Here is a 15837-nt window from a genome sequence, read left to right on the forward strand (position 1 = left end):
GCACCATCATTTTTTTCCTTCAGTGCCTCATTCAAAACTACCAAGTCTATATCTGCTGTGGTCAGTATTAAATTTATGACATAACCGATAGTAATTACCTGACATTCCACATACCAGAGTATTTTGGATATTATAATCTTTTGCAACTAAGATATGGTTACACTGGAATTCCTCACCTTCCTACATTTGTTCTGGATCACCCATATATTCACGGCTCATTTTAGTCATGATGTGTTGCAGTAGAAGAGTCCTTGAAGGCTTGATGTTGTGAACACATTGTTATACCCATTATCTGCTGCTCTTCTGGGTTGATCTTACACATTGAGTTAAAGGGACACCCAGTGAAACAGGTGACACTATTTGCTGAAAGACATAGAGCAAACAGCATATTTGTCTTTTTAAAAAAAAAATATTTTCAAATTCTATAAAAGCTCTGTATTTCCAGTCATAGTCATAGTCAATATCACTATTTACTCAGAAAAAAGACTTTAAGTGGAAGGCATGCAAAAGGTAGACTTTAGCAATTATGAAATTTTTATACTGACAGATGTGTCCAGGTTATCATACTGGTTCTGAACCTGATTCCAGGGAGACATATGTAGAATAGGACAGTTTTGTGAGACATACTGGCTTCTAGGTTATTGTCTTATTAATTGAGCCCATAGTACATGAAAAGAGCACTCTGTCATCTAATCATCTAATCGGTATGAATGTGAACTCCCCAGGGCTTTAAAACTTCCCACAGCTCGGGACATGGTTCCTATGTTAAGGTAGGTATGGAGGCAGAATGTGGCTGCAGCTTCTCACGTTGTCACCACAGGAAACAGAGGAAGACTTAATCTGGTGCTCCGCTGTCTTTTTCTATTTTATTCAGAACTAGACATCAGCCCATGGACTATAGTTTGAGGGACTCTGCCTCAATTAGCCTAAACTAGAAAATCACTCAGACATTCCCTGAAGCTTGCTTGCTTGGTGCTTCTAACTCATACCTGTTAATGGAATGCTGACTATTTTGTTTTTATTTTAGCAGCAAGAGGGTCAAGCTCTCTACCATGACTCTATCATAGACAGTGGTTCCTGAGTTTCCGTCCAATGCTTCCCACCAATTACCAGTAAGCCTTACAATACAGCTTTAAAGTGAGGGCAGTTACATCTACTAAGCTTCTCTTGATGGTCTGTTATCACATGGACCTTAATAGGAAAACATCAAAGCAATGGGCTCTGCTGTGCTGCTCCCTCTGGAGATGCTTCCTTGTAAGAGCAGCTGATATACAGTGACTGGTGTTCCAGGAAAATAGGAACTCAATAGGGAACCATGAATAAGCCTTTAAATCAAAGTAGAAAGAAGAAGGGGAGGGAATTTGGAAAGAGAAGTGGAGAAGGCTTTGGGAAACAAAGAAGGAACTGTGAATGTTGTCCAATTGTGGTTTCAGGTAAAGAGCATTTACTCACAAAAGCATTTTAGCCCCTCTCTTTGTGTTTTGGATTTATTCCATCAGAGTAGGAAGAAGGAAAAGAACACAGAATACTGAGGGTGGGATTGGGGAGGGGTGATGATGAAGTAAGCGTGGAAAAGAAATCTCCTTTCTCAAGTGTCAACAGCAGCACCTACTATAATGTAGGAATGCTTTTATTTTACTGCATGAGAAAGTCAAGGAGCAGATGCTGACAGCCCACAGAAGGTTAAGACATTTTTACTTATGTCTTGAATTAGAAAGTCAGAAGAGTATGAATTTAATGTTTGGTTTTGGTTTTTTTTTTAATTTTTCTTTGTTTGCTTGTTTTGTCCCTCCCCCCCCAGCCCCCCCCCAATGCAATTCTTGAAGGCAGCATCCAGCATTACTGGGTTAGGGTATGCTTTGTTCAATTAGAAAACAAAGATTTTCCTATGGGATAAGTCTCAGAGTTAGAGCTGAAAGAGGTGACAGCCACATTACTGCCATCAGAAATAATTTATTAATCATGCCTCTGCAAAGAACTCTGGTAGGCAAAATTCCCCAAGGGCTTCCTGTTTGAATATATTCTCTGCACTCTTACCACCTCCTCAGACTAGCATTCCCTTTTGCTTTTAACCCGGGGAGGGGAGGGGGGCGGATACCTAGGAAACTTCATCTTTGGGGAGTGGATCACAGGACAGGAGAATGCTGTGTGCATTCCTGGACAATGCTGGGAGGAACACGAGATAAAGAAGAGGCCATTCTCGACCCCCTATTCTTGCATGGCACTTGTTAAAAAAAAAAAAAAAAAAAAAGAAGAAGAAGAAGAAAAACACCGCCTCTTACGTTTCCAATTTAGCCTAGGAATCCGGGTAGTGTGGAAATCATCACTATACATCAGCAACGTATGTGTATCATGTTAGCACTGGCTCTTGCCTGTTTCCTGTCTGTGCCACCTGGACCTCAGAGAGATACCACAGCACACCTGAAATTGGAAATACTCAGATCTCCCTCTACCAAAGGGAAGAAACGGGCTAGGAAATTTAAGAGACTAGCCAGCATCTTTTCTCATTTTTGCCCCTCGCCTTGTTTCCAGGGCGTGCCTTCATTTAAAGATAATACTTTTTTAAAAAGGTAAGTTAATGGCTTGGAGATCTGATTACAGAAAGGTCTTCTGCTACACCGGCATCACTCAGCAACTCCAAAGCAAAGGTGGTTCACTGTCCAACCGCACCGCGGCGGGGCAGGGGAGCTCAGAGGCGCCCTCCCACCTAACACGCCCCGTGCGCATTTTCCCCGCAGCTTCAGTGTCTGACCCCCGCAGGATCCGCACCAAAGACCTGTACACAGCTGATCCAGAGCTCCTAGTGCCATATATCTCCAACGGGGTTCCGCCTGGATCAGTTATTTATCTAACGCGCAGTAAGACAGCACCATTAGGTGTTGGTGGGAGGCGCTACTCGGTCCGAATCGCACCCGGTCCGCGGCGACTCAGCTCACAAACACACAGACACCCGAAGCTAACTGGTTGAGTGCGAGAAACTGCTTGGTGCAGCGGTCACGACGTCCAGGATCACTGTCGCCGTCCCCATTTTTACTAGCTCGGGTAGACTCGGCAGGGACGCCTGAGCTGTTTCGGATCCTCTGCTTGCTGGTCGGGGTGCGCCCCCCGGGTACCCCACTCCGGGGCCGCGGCTTAGCTTGCTGGAGTTTGACTCACGGGTGGCGGCGGCAGTGGCGGCGCAGAGCCGCGGGCGGCGGGAGCGAGGCGAGCCCGGCCGCTCGCCCTCCGCTCTGCGCTAGGATTGGTTTCTCCCGGAGAGCGTTGACCGAGGGTTGGCTGCGGGCCGGCTGAAGAACAGGTGCACCTCATCGCCCGGGCTCTCCGAGCAACCAGCACCGATTCGGGCATGCAGGGCTGGGCGATGGGCTGCTAGTTTGGCCCCCTGTGTCGGAATGCGGTTTGTCGGCGCGGGGAATCCAACAGCTGCCGGCCCGGGCCCCTGAGGGTGACGTGAGGATTTGAGGTGGGGGCAGCGGCGGTGCGGCCGGGCGCCCCAGGGAGCGGGCCGGGCGCGGCGCACCGAGGATGCCGGCGAGGCTGGAGCGCACACAGGAGGCGGGCGGCATCAGCGCCAGCGGCAGCATCAGCACCAGCATCCACGGCAGCATCAGCATCACCGGCCACCGCGGGACCCCGGCGCGCAGGAAGCACCTAGGCGGGCTGCAGACTCGCCCCGCCGTCCCCTAACCGGCCGGCGGCGCCGGGGGGCCCGTCTCGCCCCTCTACCGAGTGCCTCGCATCCCCCTCCCCGGCCCGCGTCCCCTCCCCCGTCCTCTCCTCCCCTCCCGCCGCCCGCCTCTCGGGGGGAGGGGCGTGGGGGCAGGGAGCCGATTTGCATGCGGCCGCCGCGGCCGCTGCCTGAGCCGGAGCCCGCCGCCGCCGCCGGAGCCCGCGCCCGGCCCGCGCGGCCCCATGCCTCTGGCGCGGCCCTCGGGGGGGCGAAGGTGAAGACCGGCTCCTAGGATGAGTGAAGGGGCGGCCGGTGCCTCGCCACCTGGTGCCGCTTCGGCAGCCGCCGCCTCAGCCGAGGAGGGCACCGCGGCGGCTGCGGCGGCGGCGGCGGCGGCGGGCGGGGGCCCGGACGGCGGCGGAGAAGGGGCGGCCGAACCCCCCCGGGAGTTACGCTGTAGCGACTGCATCGTGTGGAACCGGCAGCAGACGTGGTTGTGCGTGGTGCCTCTGTTCATCGGCTTCATCGGCCTGGGGCTCAGCCTCATGCTGCTTAAATGGATCGTGGTAGGCTCCGTCAAGGAGTACGTGCCCACGGACCTGGTGGACTCCAAGGGAATGGGCCAGGACCCCTTCTTCCTCTCCAAGCCCAGCTCTTTCCCCAAGGCTATGGAAACCACCACAACAACCACTTCTACCACGTCCCCCGCCACCCCCTCTGCCGGCGGCCCCGCTTCTTCCAGGACGCCTAACCGGATTAGCACCCGCTTGACCACCATCACGCGGGCACCCACCCGCTTCCCTGGGCACCGGGTGCCCATTCGGGCTAGCCCGCGCTCTACCACGGCACGGAACACTGTTGCCCCTCCGACGGTCCTGTCCACCACGGCCCCTTTCTTCAGTAGCAGCACGCCAGGCTCCCGACCCCCGATGCCAGGAGCCCCCAGTACGCAGGCAATGCCTTCCTGGCCCACTGCGGCGTATGCTACCTCCTCCTACCTCCACGATTCCACTCCCTCCTGGACCCTGTCACCCTTTCAGGATGCTGCCGCCGCCTCTTCCTCCTCACCCTCTTCCACCTCCTCCACTACCACCACCCCAGAAACTAGCACCAGCCCCAAATTTCGTAAGTAGACGCCTGTCTCAGCCCGTGATTCACTGAGTTTCTTTCTGCTCTCTGGCTTTCCTTTCTCCTGTTTGTCACTTCTCCATGCCCGGTTTGGGGCAGAGTGTGAGGCTATGATTTAAACTAGCCTCAAGGGGGCCAAAGGTGTCCGTCTATGTGTGGAGTAGGGGCACTAAACAAATCAAGGATATCTCTAAGCCAGGGCTGCTACTTCAGCGAGTCCCAAATGAGATTAGACTCCTGACTCCAATCAAAGGGTTAAGGCGAGTGCAAATCCTCCTCACTGCAGACTTGAGAGCAAGCCTAGGTTGTGTTCCCCTTACTGGCCGGCGAAGGGGAGGGTGCACCCAACCCTCCTTCCTGTGGGAAGCTTTTCTAAGCACAGCCAAAACTGGCCTATGAAAGACCACAAAGGGAAGTTATGACCAGTGTAGGCTGTGCAGATTGGATGGAGGCATTTGGTAGAGATGTCCTCATAATATAGCTGGCTACTATTCCAGCTTCCCTGCCCAGGCAGTGACTAAGAAGGATTAATTAGAAGCCATTCAGAGAGGTAGGGAAATGAGATGCTCCCAGAAGGACCCCTCCCCTCAACCTGTCCCTGGCCATTGCCAGGTGTGGAAATTGCTTCTGTGGCCACTGGAGTGAGTTAACTGCAAGGAAATGCAAAGGGGCCGCTGCAGAGCTGAGGCCCCCAGGGTCCTGGAGAAGTAGGAGGGTTTTTCTTCTTTTTTTCCTCAGCTGTGCGGAGCATTTGCTTTTGTTCCTTTCTCATCGGGGTGAGGGGTGTACACCTGATCTCCTCTTCCTCCTAGCTGGAAGAGAGGAGCAGATTGAGGACCCGGTTTAGTGCAACACCCAAGCTCTTTGTAACATGTCACGCTTTGAACATGGCATTAAACCTGGCTCGATCGAAGCCAATAGTGGCCAGTGTACCAGTGTACCTGACTATGGTTACTTTCTCTTTGGAACTGTGAGCTTTCTATTTTTATGAACGTTGCGGGTAACTAATTGACCTCCAACCCACTATCTCCCCTCAGTGAACTGAAATTGCAGAAACCCTCTGCCTGTGCCTGAGGATCAGGATGGGAGAAGACATGTACAACCTGTGAAGGTTATTCAGGACAAGCCCCCAGTATGTCAGTTCAAGTTCCAAGCAAAGCTATTCTGGAAAAAAAAAAAAAAAAAAAAAAAAAAAAGAGCAAAGAAAAGAAACGTCCGGGATATGTTGTATTTGTATTCATGTTTTGAGCTGTAACATCTGGGTAAAAGAGTGTTCCTCATTAACGGCTCAGTGCTGGTAGAAATCAGGTGGTGGCTATCAATTATGTTATTTTTGTTTGTTTGTTTATTTTGTTTTGTTTCCTTGACCCATGATCTTACCCTGGGTATTATTTAACCTTTGTGTCTTTTTTTTTTTTTTTTTTAAATTTACTGAACTTGTAAGTAAGGAGTGGGGGGGGGGGAAAGACTTTTGCATTTATTCTGCCTTAGAAAAAATGCTTCTATACCTTGATGGTTGGTGGGAGACAGAAAGGCAAAAGGCAAGGAAGCTTTCTGCCACAAATGAGGATGGCAGTAGAACCCAGCACTGTGCAGATTCCTTCTGCTTTTCTCGGCATGATTTCTGAGAGCCCATTTTCCAGAAGAGAAGGGGTTCTGGGCTCCCCTTTCAAGAGATCTAGCTTGAGTGGTCTGAACAGATAAAGGGTGGTGCACATGAGCACATTCACTGGGCTGAAATAGATTTCTGTCTATCCTGAAGACCTCAGAATTTTCATCTGTTCTGTAGCAGCTGATGTGAATAATGGATTGTATGTAGATTTACTTCCCATTCCCAGGGCTGTGGGGAACACATTGGGGCATTTCCTTGTCCTTTCTATATTGATTTTCTTACCCTCCATTCTGAGGCAGTCTTTAAAGAAGAGCCCGAGGTAATTATTTCTTTTCCTCCATGATCTTGTTCTACATTCAGTAGAAGGGAAGAGATGGCAGCCTGTTTAATAAGTCATGATTATTGACAGGACTCTCAGTCTCAAGGAAGAGAGGTGGGAAATCAGCACATCGTCTTGGTGCTTGCCTACATAGGCAGGCAGTTTTTGTCTGTTTTGTAACTAAAGTCCAGCTCTTTCTCTGCTTAAAATCCTTAAAACAGAGTTTAGTAAAGATTTAAAAATACAAACACCCAGAGGTAGCATTCAGTAATCCAGTGTACCTGCACCAATGAGGGACATTTTATTGAAAAGATTAGGGAACTGTAATTTCCATAAAAGGTGAGGTTAAATAGGTGAGCTGTATGGTAGGTAATTCAAAAGATAAACACACTTTATTTTATATGTATGGTTAATGAGAATGGAGATATTTCATTTGTGGAATTATCAGCATTGCTATAGTACACTGAGTTATGGCCCAAGTAGTTCTCATTCAAATTGTTCACTTGTTTTGATTATGACATTAAATTCTCAGATGAGAAGTTTCTTTGTGCACATCACCAATCTCTATACTTTAGGAGGTTTGCTTTTCCCTTTGCCCAGCCCCTACTGTTCAAAATGAAGGCAGTTAAAGATGATCTTCTGTTTTTGTGAGGCTAACCCACATATTCTTTAATGACCAGGGTCCTGGCTTCTTGAACAGAACATTTCAAGGCTTACAGGATAAATACATTTGTGTTCATCTTTGGCAATTTTATGGCTGCTATTTGCAAGATGCCATAGCTCTTTGAGTAGAAGCCTGTTTGTGAGAAAGATAATGACTGGCCAATGGATAGCATTTTGGGAAAAAAAGGAAACATGGTAATTAATTATTCACATTACTTGCTATGTGAAGGGCTCCTTTTTGAAGACTGATGACTGTTATATGTTTTCTGAGGCACTGGGGAAAATGTAAGACTGCACTTAAATAGCAAGTTTTGCATTTGACTCTGCTTTCCATTTTTATCCTTTGTGCCACCTGGGTGTACCAAATCTTTCCTGTGTCCCTGAAATTTCTTGCCTTTTCAGTGACCCAGAGCTGGCCTTTCCTGCAGACTGTTCGAAAATAAATACTTGAACACTTTGCTGCTGTAAGATCACTTACATCTGATTCTCCCGAAAAGGTTTTGTAGCCTGGGTATAGGTTAATTAACATCTTGATACCAAGAAGAACCTACAGATAGAGAGCAGGGCTTTGTACAATGCATCAACACTTCCCCTTTGACAGCAGTTGGGAGTCTTCTGATTTCAGACCGAAATTCACACTGCCAGTGCAGAAAGAGGTTGTTCTGCAGTATTGGAATTCTTTTACTTAGCTGAAACACCGTTCACACGTGAAAGGACAAAAACAACAACAAGTCAGGCCAATGGTTAAGTTTCAAGCCAAGTCCCGCTGTTAATGGGTTTTCCTTGCAGTCCTCTCTGAATGGTTCTTTAGTGAAGTCTCATGAGCAAGATCACAAGTACTGAATAGTGAGTGTACTTAGAGAAGGAATTCGAAGATAAAATGTCCTATTGATGTTCGAATGTGGCATGGAGCTTGCTTTAATTTACCTATCTAGTTAAATAGAGTTCTATCGAATCATATCACTTGTGATTTTAAAGGAACCCATTGCTGAAGTCAATTGTTTTCTTGTTTTCCTTTTCAACACCTTCACTCCTTGAGTAACAGTGCTCTGTTACTTTGTGAGTAGCATCAGGTATAATTGATTTAAATAAAGTTCAGCCTGCATCGTATGTGCTGTCTACATGACTAGAGGTGATAAGTGGAATCCCAGCAGAGAATATTGGTCAACAGGAGAGGATTCGGAGCTCAAGAGCAATGTTGATGAAGTACAGTTGAATTTATTTCTACTGTGAGCTTGCAGGGCATTCTGAGAACGTTTTTATTTTCTTTGTCATTATTGCAGGGTTATGGAGCTGCTCCTCTTACACTGTGAGTTTTGAAATGTGCATACTTCATTTTGTGGCCCTAAACAAAAATAAAACAACAATAAGAATAATATGGGGATAGGCATTGGTGTTATGGATTGCTTTGTAGACTCTCTTAAGTTTAGTCTACCTTGGTGGAGAGCAGTATTTTATGTATCCTTTCCTGGTCTTGAAGAACAGTCAGAAGGAACTGGAGATAATTTTGCTGCTAAAGAGTGACTTTTGGGCTTTGTTTGTGAGAATAGAACCTATTTTTTTGTGCTGTTTCTTAGAGGAAGGAAATAAAACAAAACAACAGCAAGCAAGCTAGTGTAGTGTTCTCTCGGTTACAGAAGAATTCGTGTTCTCAAGGATGACTGTGGGACACAGCAGAAGTCCTGGTACATATAGGAAATCAGTGCAGTCCCCAGAGTTCCAACATGTGTAGGAAGAAGTTGTTCCTTCTGTATCTTGCCAGTCCTACTTCAAGTTGTACCACAATGAAAAGAAAGATGGTGTTTGACTCATTCCTTTTATAGAAGTTCTTTTCTCAAATTCTCATATCTTGAGCCAAAGCACATAACGATATTCTATCAGGGATGCTGAAATGAAAGATGAAAATTGGCCCTGAAATATATAAAAGCAAAGGGCAAGACATAAATGTAAGTCTTTAAAATGCAATTGAATCACTTCTGAATAAAACTGAAATTCATTTCAATCTTTAGACTTGTGGGGTGGGTAAGAACTGCACCATGTTGCCTTGAAAAATAGCACTGGCCTTAAAGCATCCTACTCATCCTTACCTGGGGCATCCCTATAAACCTCTGTGCCCAAGTAAAAGCAAAGGGGTAGAGACCCAACCTATAGAATGCTCATAAGCTTTCCCTACTCACTCAACTGCCAATGAAAGTGGTATCACATACTTAGCTGAACTTTCCATTTCTCTATTAGTAAAGATTTCTTTCATTTGTACGTCTCCCCTGATCCTTACTATATTGATGAATAGCTATAACTGACTAGTTCTAACAGGCCTTTAACTTTGTGTTTATTCTTCAGATCTTTATTTCCTCAATTATGGTATAAAGAGTACTAATTGAAGAAAATTATCTTAAATATTTCTCTATAAGTCCATGTCATTTCAGGCCTTTCTTTCTTTGTTTTCTTTGTGTGTATGTGTGTGTGTGTGTGTGTGTGTGTGTGTGTGTGTGTGTGTGTGTTTGGGGGAGGTTGTGGTTTTGAGGGATTCTTAAAAACATTTGTGGTTGACATTTTTTATATATTTGTATAATATTTTAAACAAATTCTAAATAAGGCATATTTAACTTTTTAAATCGATTTAGGAAGTTAAAACATATTTCTATTTATATAATTGAACAATTACTTGTCTTATTGGTTTACAAACAACTATCTAATATTGATTAGATATTACTAAAATTGTATTTTTCTACATTATAGTATGAATTTGATGGCCTTTTTTGGATTCAACAGTTCAATCCTATAATATAAATTTAAGTTATATTCTTTCATATTATATTTTTATAGTTCATGTGATATACTTTATCTTTTATAATAACTTTAAACATTGAGCAGGAAACCTTAAATGTTTTTTGTTTGTTTAAGAAAGTTTATGGAAGTGACTGTGTAAAAAGTAAATAATTATAAAGGTGTCTTTAACTCTAACACTCTGGAGAAAAAAATTCTCTGTGAGTTTTGATCTATGTGTGTTGGAGGTCACTTTGATCAACAGAGAGCTTCATCCTAGTCAGGTCTACAGCGGAAGACCCTGTTTCAGAAAGAAAAAGAAAGTAACAAGCAGCAGTGGCTGCTACAGCAGAAGCAGGAGGAGGAGAAAGAGGAGGAAGAAGAAAGAAAGAAAGAAAGAAAAAAAGAATGAAAGAAAGTAAGAAAAGAAGGAAGGAAGGAAGGAAGGAAGAAGACTAACATTATATACTCCTTATTTCCATATCTTGTTTTGGAGCCATAATTTATTCTTGAATAAATGTCCATTTATTTAAGAATATCATGTGTTCCCAAAGATTCTTCCACTAATTAGTGGGTTCTGTTTAAAAATATTAGTGAAGAAGTTGTCTGTGGTGATATGTACTTGGAATCTTCCTCTCTTGAGGTCAAGACTGGAACATGTGTTCAAAGCTAACCTGAACCTTATTGCAAGATCTGGTCTAAAACAAAAATATAAACCAAGACAAAAGTGGGGGGTTTTAGTGAATTTACAGGCAAATGATTTCCACAGACATTGTAGTATGTTCTCTGAGAATCTTTCATAACGTTATTCTCTGCCCATCTAATTTAAGGTAATTTCTTTCCTTTAAAAAAATAACCTCACCTTTTGGAGTTTCTTCAAAACATTCAACTACAATTTAATTGAAAGTACAATTATCTTCCATCTCCACAATTATGTATCATTGGCTTACATAATATTTAGCTAAATTGCAAAAATGTCATAACATTGGCACAAAGAAGTTTGTTACCCTACCTTGCTGGTTAGGGAATAATCCACAGGGCAGCTGTGGAAGTCATTAGGCAGCTGTGAGACTGACCTTTCCCCTGAGCCTAAATCCATGTGCCTCTCAGAAGGTGAAGAAGGATGCTGGTGTAAGCCAGCTAGCTAAAGACAATTATATAGAAAAACTGTTTTAGAAGGTGACAGTTCAAAAAATGAGCAGCTGGTATATTTACAAGGATTAAAGCATCGTTCTACCAAAGTGGAACAACAAGAGAGATGCTTACCCACAACCACAATGGCAACAACCACAATGACAAAAAGGACAAGGACGCGCATCTCTGCTCCTTATCCTAAGAAACTCCACTGCACAAAACAGGGATCCATTCTCTCACAGCCTTAATTTCCCTTCATGGCCTCTTGAGTATGATGCTCTCACTACACACCCCTGTAAAATGCCCTGCTGCTCTTGTGTCAGAGGAAACTAGTTATTTCATGCAGGCACACACGAGTCAGTTCACTGAGTGTAAACACTGGACCTTGTTAGCTGTCTGAAGTCTCTCCACTCCATGTTGTGATTCCAAAGCATGCACTGCACAGTTAGAGGTAGAAGTACACAAACCTGACTCACATTTAGATGCCCAGAAACAGGAGCCCGGCATGCCTCCTCCATTGCTTGTTAGGTTCTTATTTATTTGGACACAAAGTTCCCATGGAGAGGAGCTGATATTTGGGAGAAACCAACTGAGCCTTTGGCCTAGGATTTAAGTGAAAGCAGAGAAGGTCTGCATTGCGTTCTCTTCCCCTCCTGGCATTCAGTTATCATAAATGAGGTTCTGGAGGATTTAACAGGTTTGTTTCTCTATGATAGATCTCTTTTAGGTTTGGGTTTGTACTTTGGAGGTTATATATTTTTTTTCTCTTTTTAAATTAGATACTCTGTATTTACATTTGAGGTGCCATCCCTTTTCCTTCCTCTGCTCCCATTCCCCCTCCCCCTCAATTTGCCTTCACAAAGGAGCACTCCTTCCTAATCACCCTCTCCACCTCATCTAGCATTCCCCTACATTGGGAAAACAAGCCCTCCCTGAACCAGCAGCATCTAGTATGTTAGACACTCCTTCTTCAATTTTTGCTGTTCTTATGTGTTAATAATTTGAGTTGGGCCAGCCACTGTTCATAAACCACAAACATAAAAAGGGTCAGCTGGAAATTTTTGTTCAAAACTGAATTCTGAATTAAGTTTATTTGAAGAACTGTAGCAGTGTCCATGGTTAAGTTTTTTTTTTTTTTTTTTTTTTTTTTTTTTTTTTTTTTTTTTTGCTGTTTCTAGAAGTGATAATACATCTCAAACCACACTTCAGGCCAAAAGAACAGCTTGCTTATTTATATATTTATTTTCAAAGGATTCATACAGTGACCTTAGGATGAATATGCCATAGAGTTGTGAGAGGAACAGTATCTTATTCTATTTAATTCTTTAATATGAATTCTTAAACAGACTAGTCTGACTCGCAGATCATCTTCCCAAGACTGCACACACCCTAAAATATGATCACCATTGTGTTTTTCCATAAGCCAATAGTTCCCTAAAATAGAAAACTACAATATCGCCATCATTGCCAGTTGGACTTACTTTACCTTTGTATGATGCTTTACTTGGAGGCATGGGAGGGTTGTTAACAGGATTCCAGTTTTGAAGGAATTAACAATGGAAATGAGAATGACCATGTGGAGTCTTCCTGTGAGACAGGAGAGGTTGAGTTATCCTTTATCTGACTTATTTTTGAAGGATAGACTCAAATATTCTTAGTGCAATCATGCAGGTCATGAACCAGCCTAAAAGTTCTCATGTGAAATGCCTGAAGCTTTACAGATTTAAAGATAGGTTTAATGTTTAGGAACCAAATTCAGAGGAACCATTTAAATTTTAGAGGTTATTTCTGGATTATTAAGTAAGTTTTGGTGGTGATCAGAAATAGAGAAGTAGTGTTTCATGGGTAAACCAAGAGGTACCTGGAAATGCCTGAGTCCCCTAATACAGAGTGACCACTAAAGGATCCAGACAAGCTGGGAGGAATTTGGATGAGACATGATGCTCATCAGAAGATGTCCCAACGCAGACTCAACACATTTTTTTTCTTTCTTATTTGTGTTTATCAGGGATCTTTTTTTATAGGAAAAGAATATTCTACTGAGTAATTTGAAATATGATTGAAATGATATGCAAACTTATATAAAAATTTAGAATGTTTAATGATACAGCTCAGTGGTAGAATGTTTACAGAGTGCTTGAATAGTATGTATATGGACCTGGTTTGATCCCTTCTCAAATGCATGCAGGCATACACACACAATGTCAGGACCTTTACTATCAAAGCCTAAGATGACATGAGTGAAATGGACAATTCTTGTAGACAAAGAAGAACAGATCTGTCTTAGAGAGGGGGCAGAGTCAATAGGAAAATTCTCAATTTACCAAATGAGCAGTGTTTACTATTATTAAATATATCAGCTTCTAAAAACATTTATCTTAGCTTGTTCTTGTAATTATTGCCAGGTAGATTAAATATTTTAAAAAACAATGAATCAATTGTAGTTTATATTAAAGTTAGGTAGATTCTATTGAAACTATTCAATTTAGGTTAAAATCTTAAATGCCCATGGAGGAAGTTGAGCAAGTTAAAAGTAGAATATTTATATTTGCTTAAGAAATCAGAACCTGTATTGTCTCTATAAATATATACATATATGCATATATATATATATATATATATATATATATATATATATATATATAATAAGTTTTCAAAAGAAAGACATAGGAAATGGGCCAAAGAAAAAATTTGAATTTTATCAAATATTTGCCATTTCTATTCATGTTAAGTTTTTGAATATATATATATGTATATATGTATATATATGACTAAGTAAAATCAACATTAGAAAATAAATTTTTATTTGGTAATGGTGATGTTATGAGGCCATTAGATTGGATTTTAATAATCTTAAGGATGTTATGACATGTTTATTATTTAATATTCATCTGAAACTTATGGTAGAAAATTAAATAAGATGCCAATTGCATAAGCATTATAGATTTAAAAATAAGTTTAATATCTTTAGGATGTTAGTGTTGTTTTAAGTGTTATTGGTTATTTCTAGATTATTAAATAAGACTCTGGTTAACATACTATTTATGATTTAGTTGGTGTGTTATTTGTATAATCACAAGTAGTTAAGCTGTTTAAGAGGTAAGAGACAGTCCTCCTGAATTAGTTTTTAATTTTTACTTTATATCTGTGCTTTAGATGGTATCGTCAGCATAAAGAGGTTGACTGAATTGAGGCTTTGCTGGGAAATTTATTTTCCTTTGCTGCTGCTTCTTGGAAGCCCTGTGGTGTTTTAGCCTAACATTGCCCTTTTAGGGATAGAGACATTTAGTGAATCATTAATGATCCTTGCTGTTGGCAGATGTTTGCTGATTGTTAGCATTATTTTTATGGGTGGAAATACCTATTAGAAGCCTGTAGGTCCCATGTCTATTACCCATATTCTTGGTGTGGACTAAGGATGAGAGGGACATGAAAAGAGGCAGTGATAGTGTCAGGTTGTTGCAGGCTCACAGGAGATGGAGTGAGTGAAAGACTGGAAAGACTCATCTAGAGATTTACTAAGGACTGATAACTGCTCCAGAGTCAACAGACTATATAGCCAAATTACTGATAGACACACTACATGGAGCAGGAGACAGTAGTGAATTAGGGAATAAAAACTAAGTTGTGTTCAACAACAAAGCCCACAGTCACAATGAGGTACAGAAGGAGCTGGACTGCAAATATTATACAACTCATGCGACTTAGTATGAAAAGTCACAATGCTTTCGGGAAGTAAGGAACTTAGCCCCACTGTGAACATTTTCCATATTATTTTGGATGCCCATTATAGGAGATACCTAATTTAATAAAATGCATTTATATGTATCTTTTTGGTTTATATACTTTTTATATAAATCAGCACAAATTTCAAATATAAAAGATATATTTGTTTGTTTAGAACATTTATGTAGGTTTTTACCAATTCATGCTACTAGGGTGGTAGATTAAGCTTATGTGATTTCCCATTTGTAGAGTTTGGAGCATAACTACAGTTCCCTATAGTATACAAGATGCAAAGACATCTGTCTGGGCTTTTAATATCTGGACTGAAGGGATACTCTATTCAGTCAGCTTTTTCCTATTTAAGCCTTTCTGAATGGATATTTTGTGTTATGTCAAACTTAGCTTTACTTAAATCAGGAGTGCTTCAGAAAGTGTTATAATTTTCTCATACATATTTCTAAAAGCATTTTTCTTCATTGATGGTACCTATTTCCCAGCTCTGCAAATAGAGTTTATAATATAAAAGTGTTCTAATTTGTATCCCATTACTTGGACCAACGTGGGTAGAAAAGACGTTATTTGATTTACAAATCCTAGTCATGAGCCATCATTGAATTAAGTCAAATCCAGAATTCAACCAGAAGTTTAAAGCAGAACTCATGGAGGGATGTGGTTTACTGTTCTTCTGTCTGTCTTGCTGTCTTGCTTTTATTCAGCACGTATTTTCAAAAGGCAAGGCCAACTATCTGGTGATGGTACAGTCTATTCCACAGGGTAGTGTACCTTCTCATACCAATCATCAATCAAGAAAATCTGTCT

The 15837-nt window shown here is 42.3% G+C and overlaps 1 protein-coding gene across 7 annotated transcripts in view; it reads left to right on the forward strand.

Moving 5' to 3' along the window:
• Positions 1 to 3963: 3963 nt before the first annotated feature.
• NRG3 (neuregulin 3) overlaps positions 3964 to 15837 on the forward strand; it is a gene marked incomplete at both ends in the record, with an annotated part of 1026196 nt that continues 1014322 nt past the window's right edge. For all 7 annotated transcript variants that reach the window (XM_080926973.1, XM_080926970.1, XM_080926974.1 and 4 more), the window contains one exon: positions 3964 to 4795. In XM_080926973.1, coding sequence (XP_080783099.1) covers positions 3964 to 4795 — 832 coding nt within the window. The remainder of the gene's footprint in view (positions 4796 to 15837) is intronic.

The sequence above is a fragment of the Micromys minutus genome (genome assembly GCF_963924665.1).
Source record: "Micromys minutus genome assembly, chromosome: 12".
Taxonomy (NCBI): Eukaryota; Metazoa; Chordata; class Mammalia; order Rodentia; family Muridae; genus Micromys; species Micromys minutus.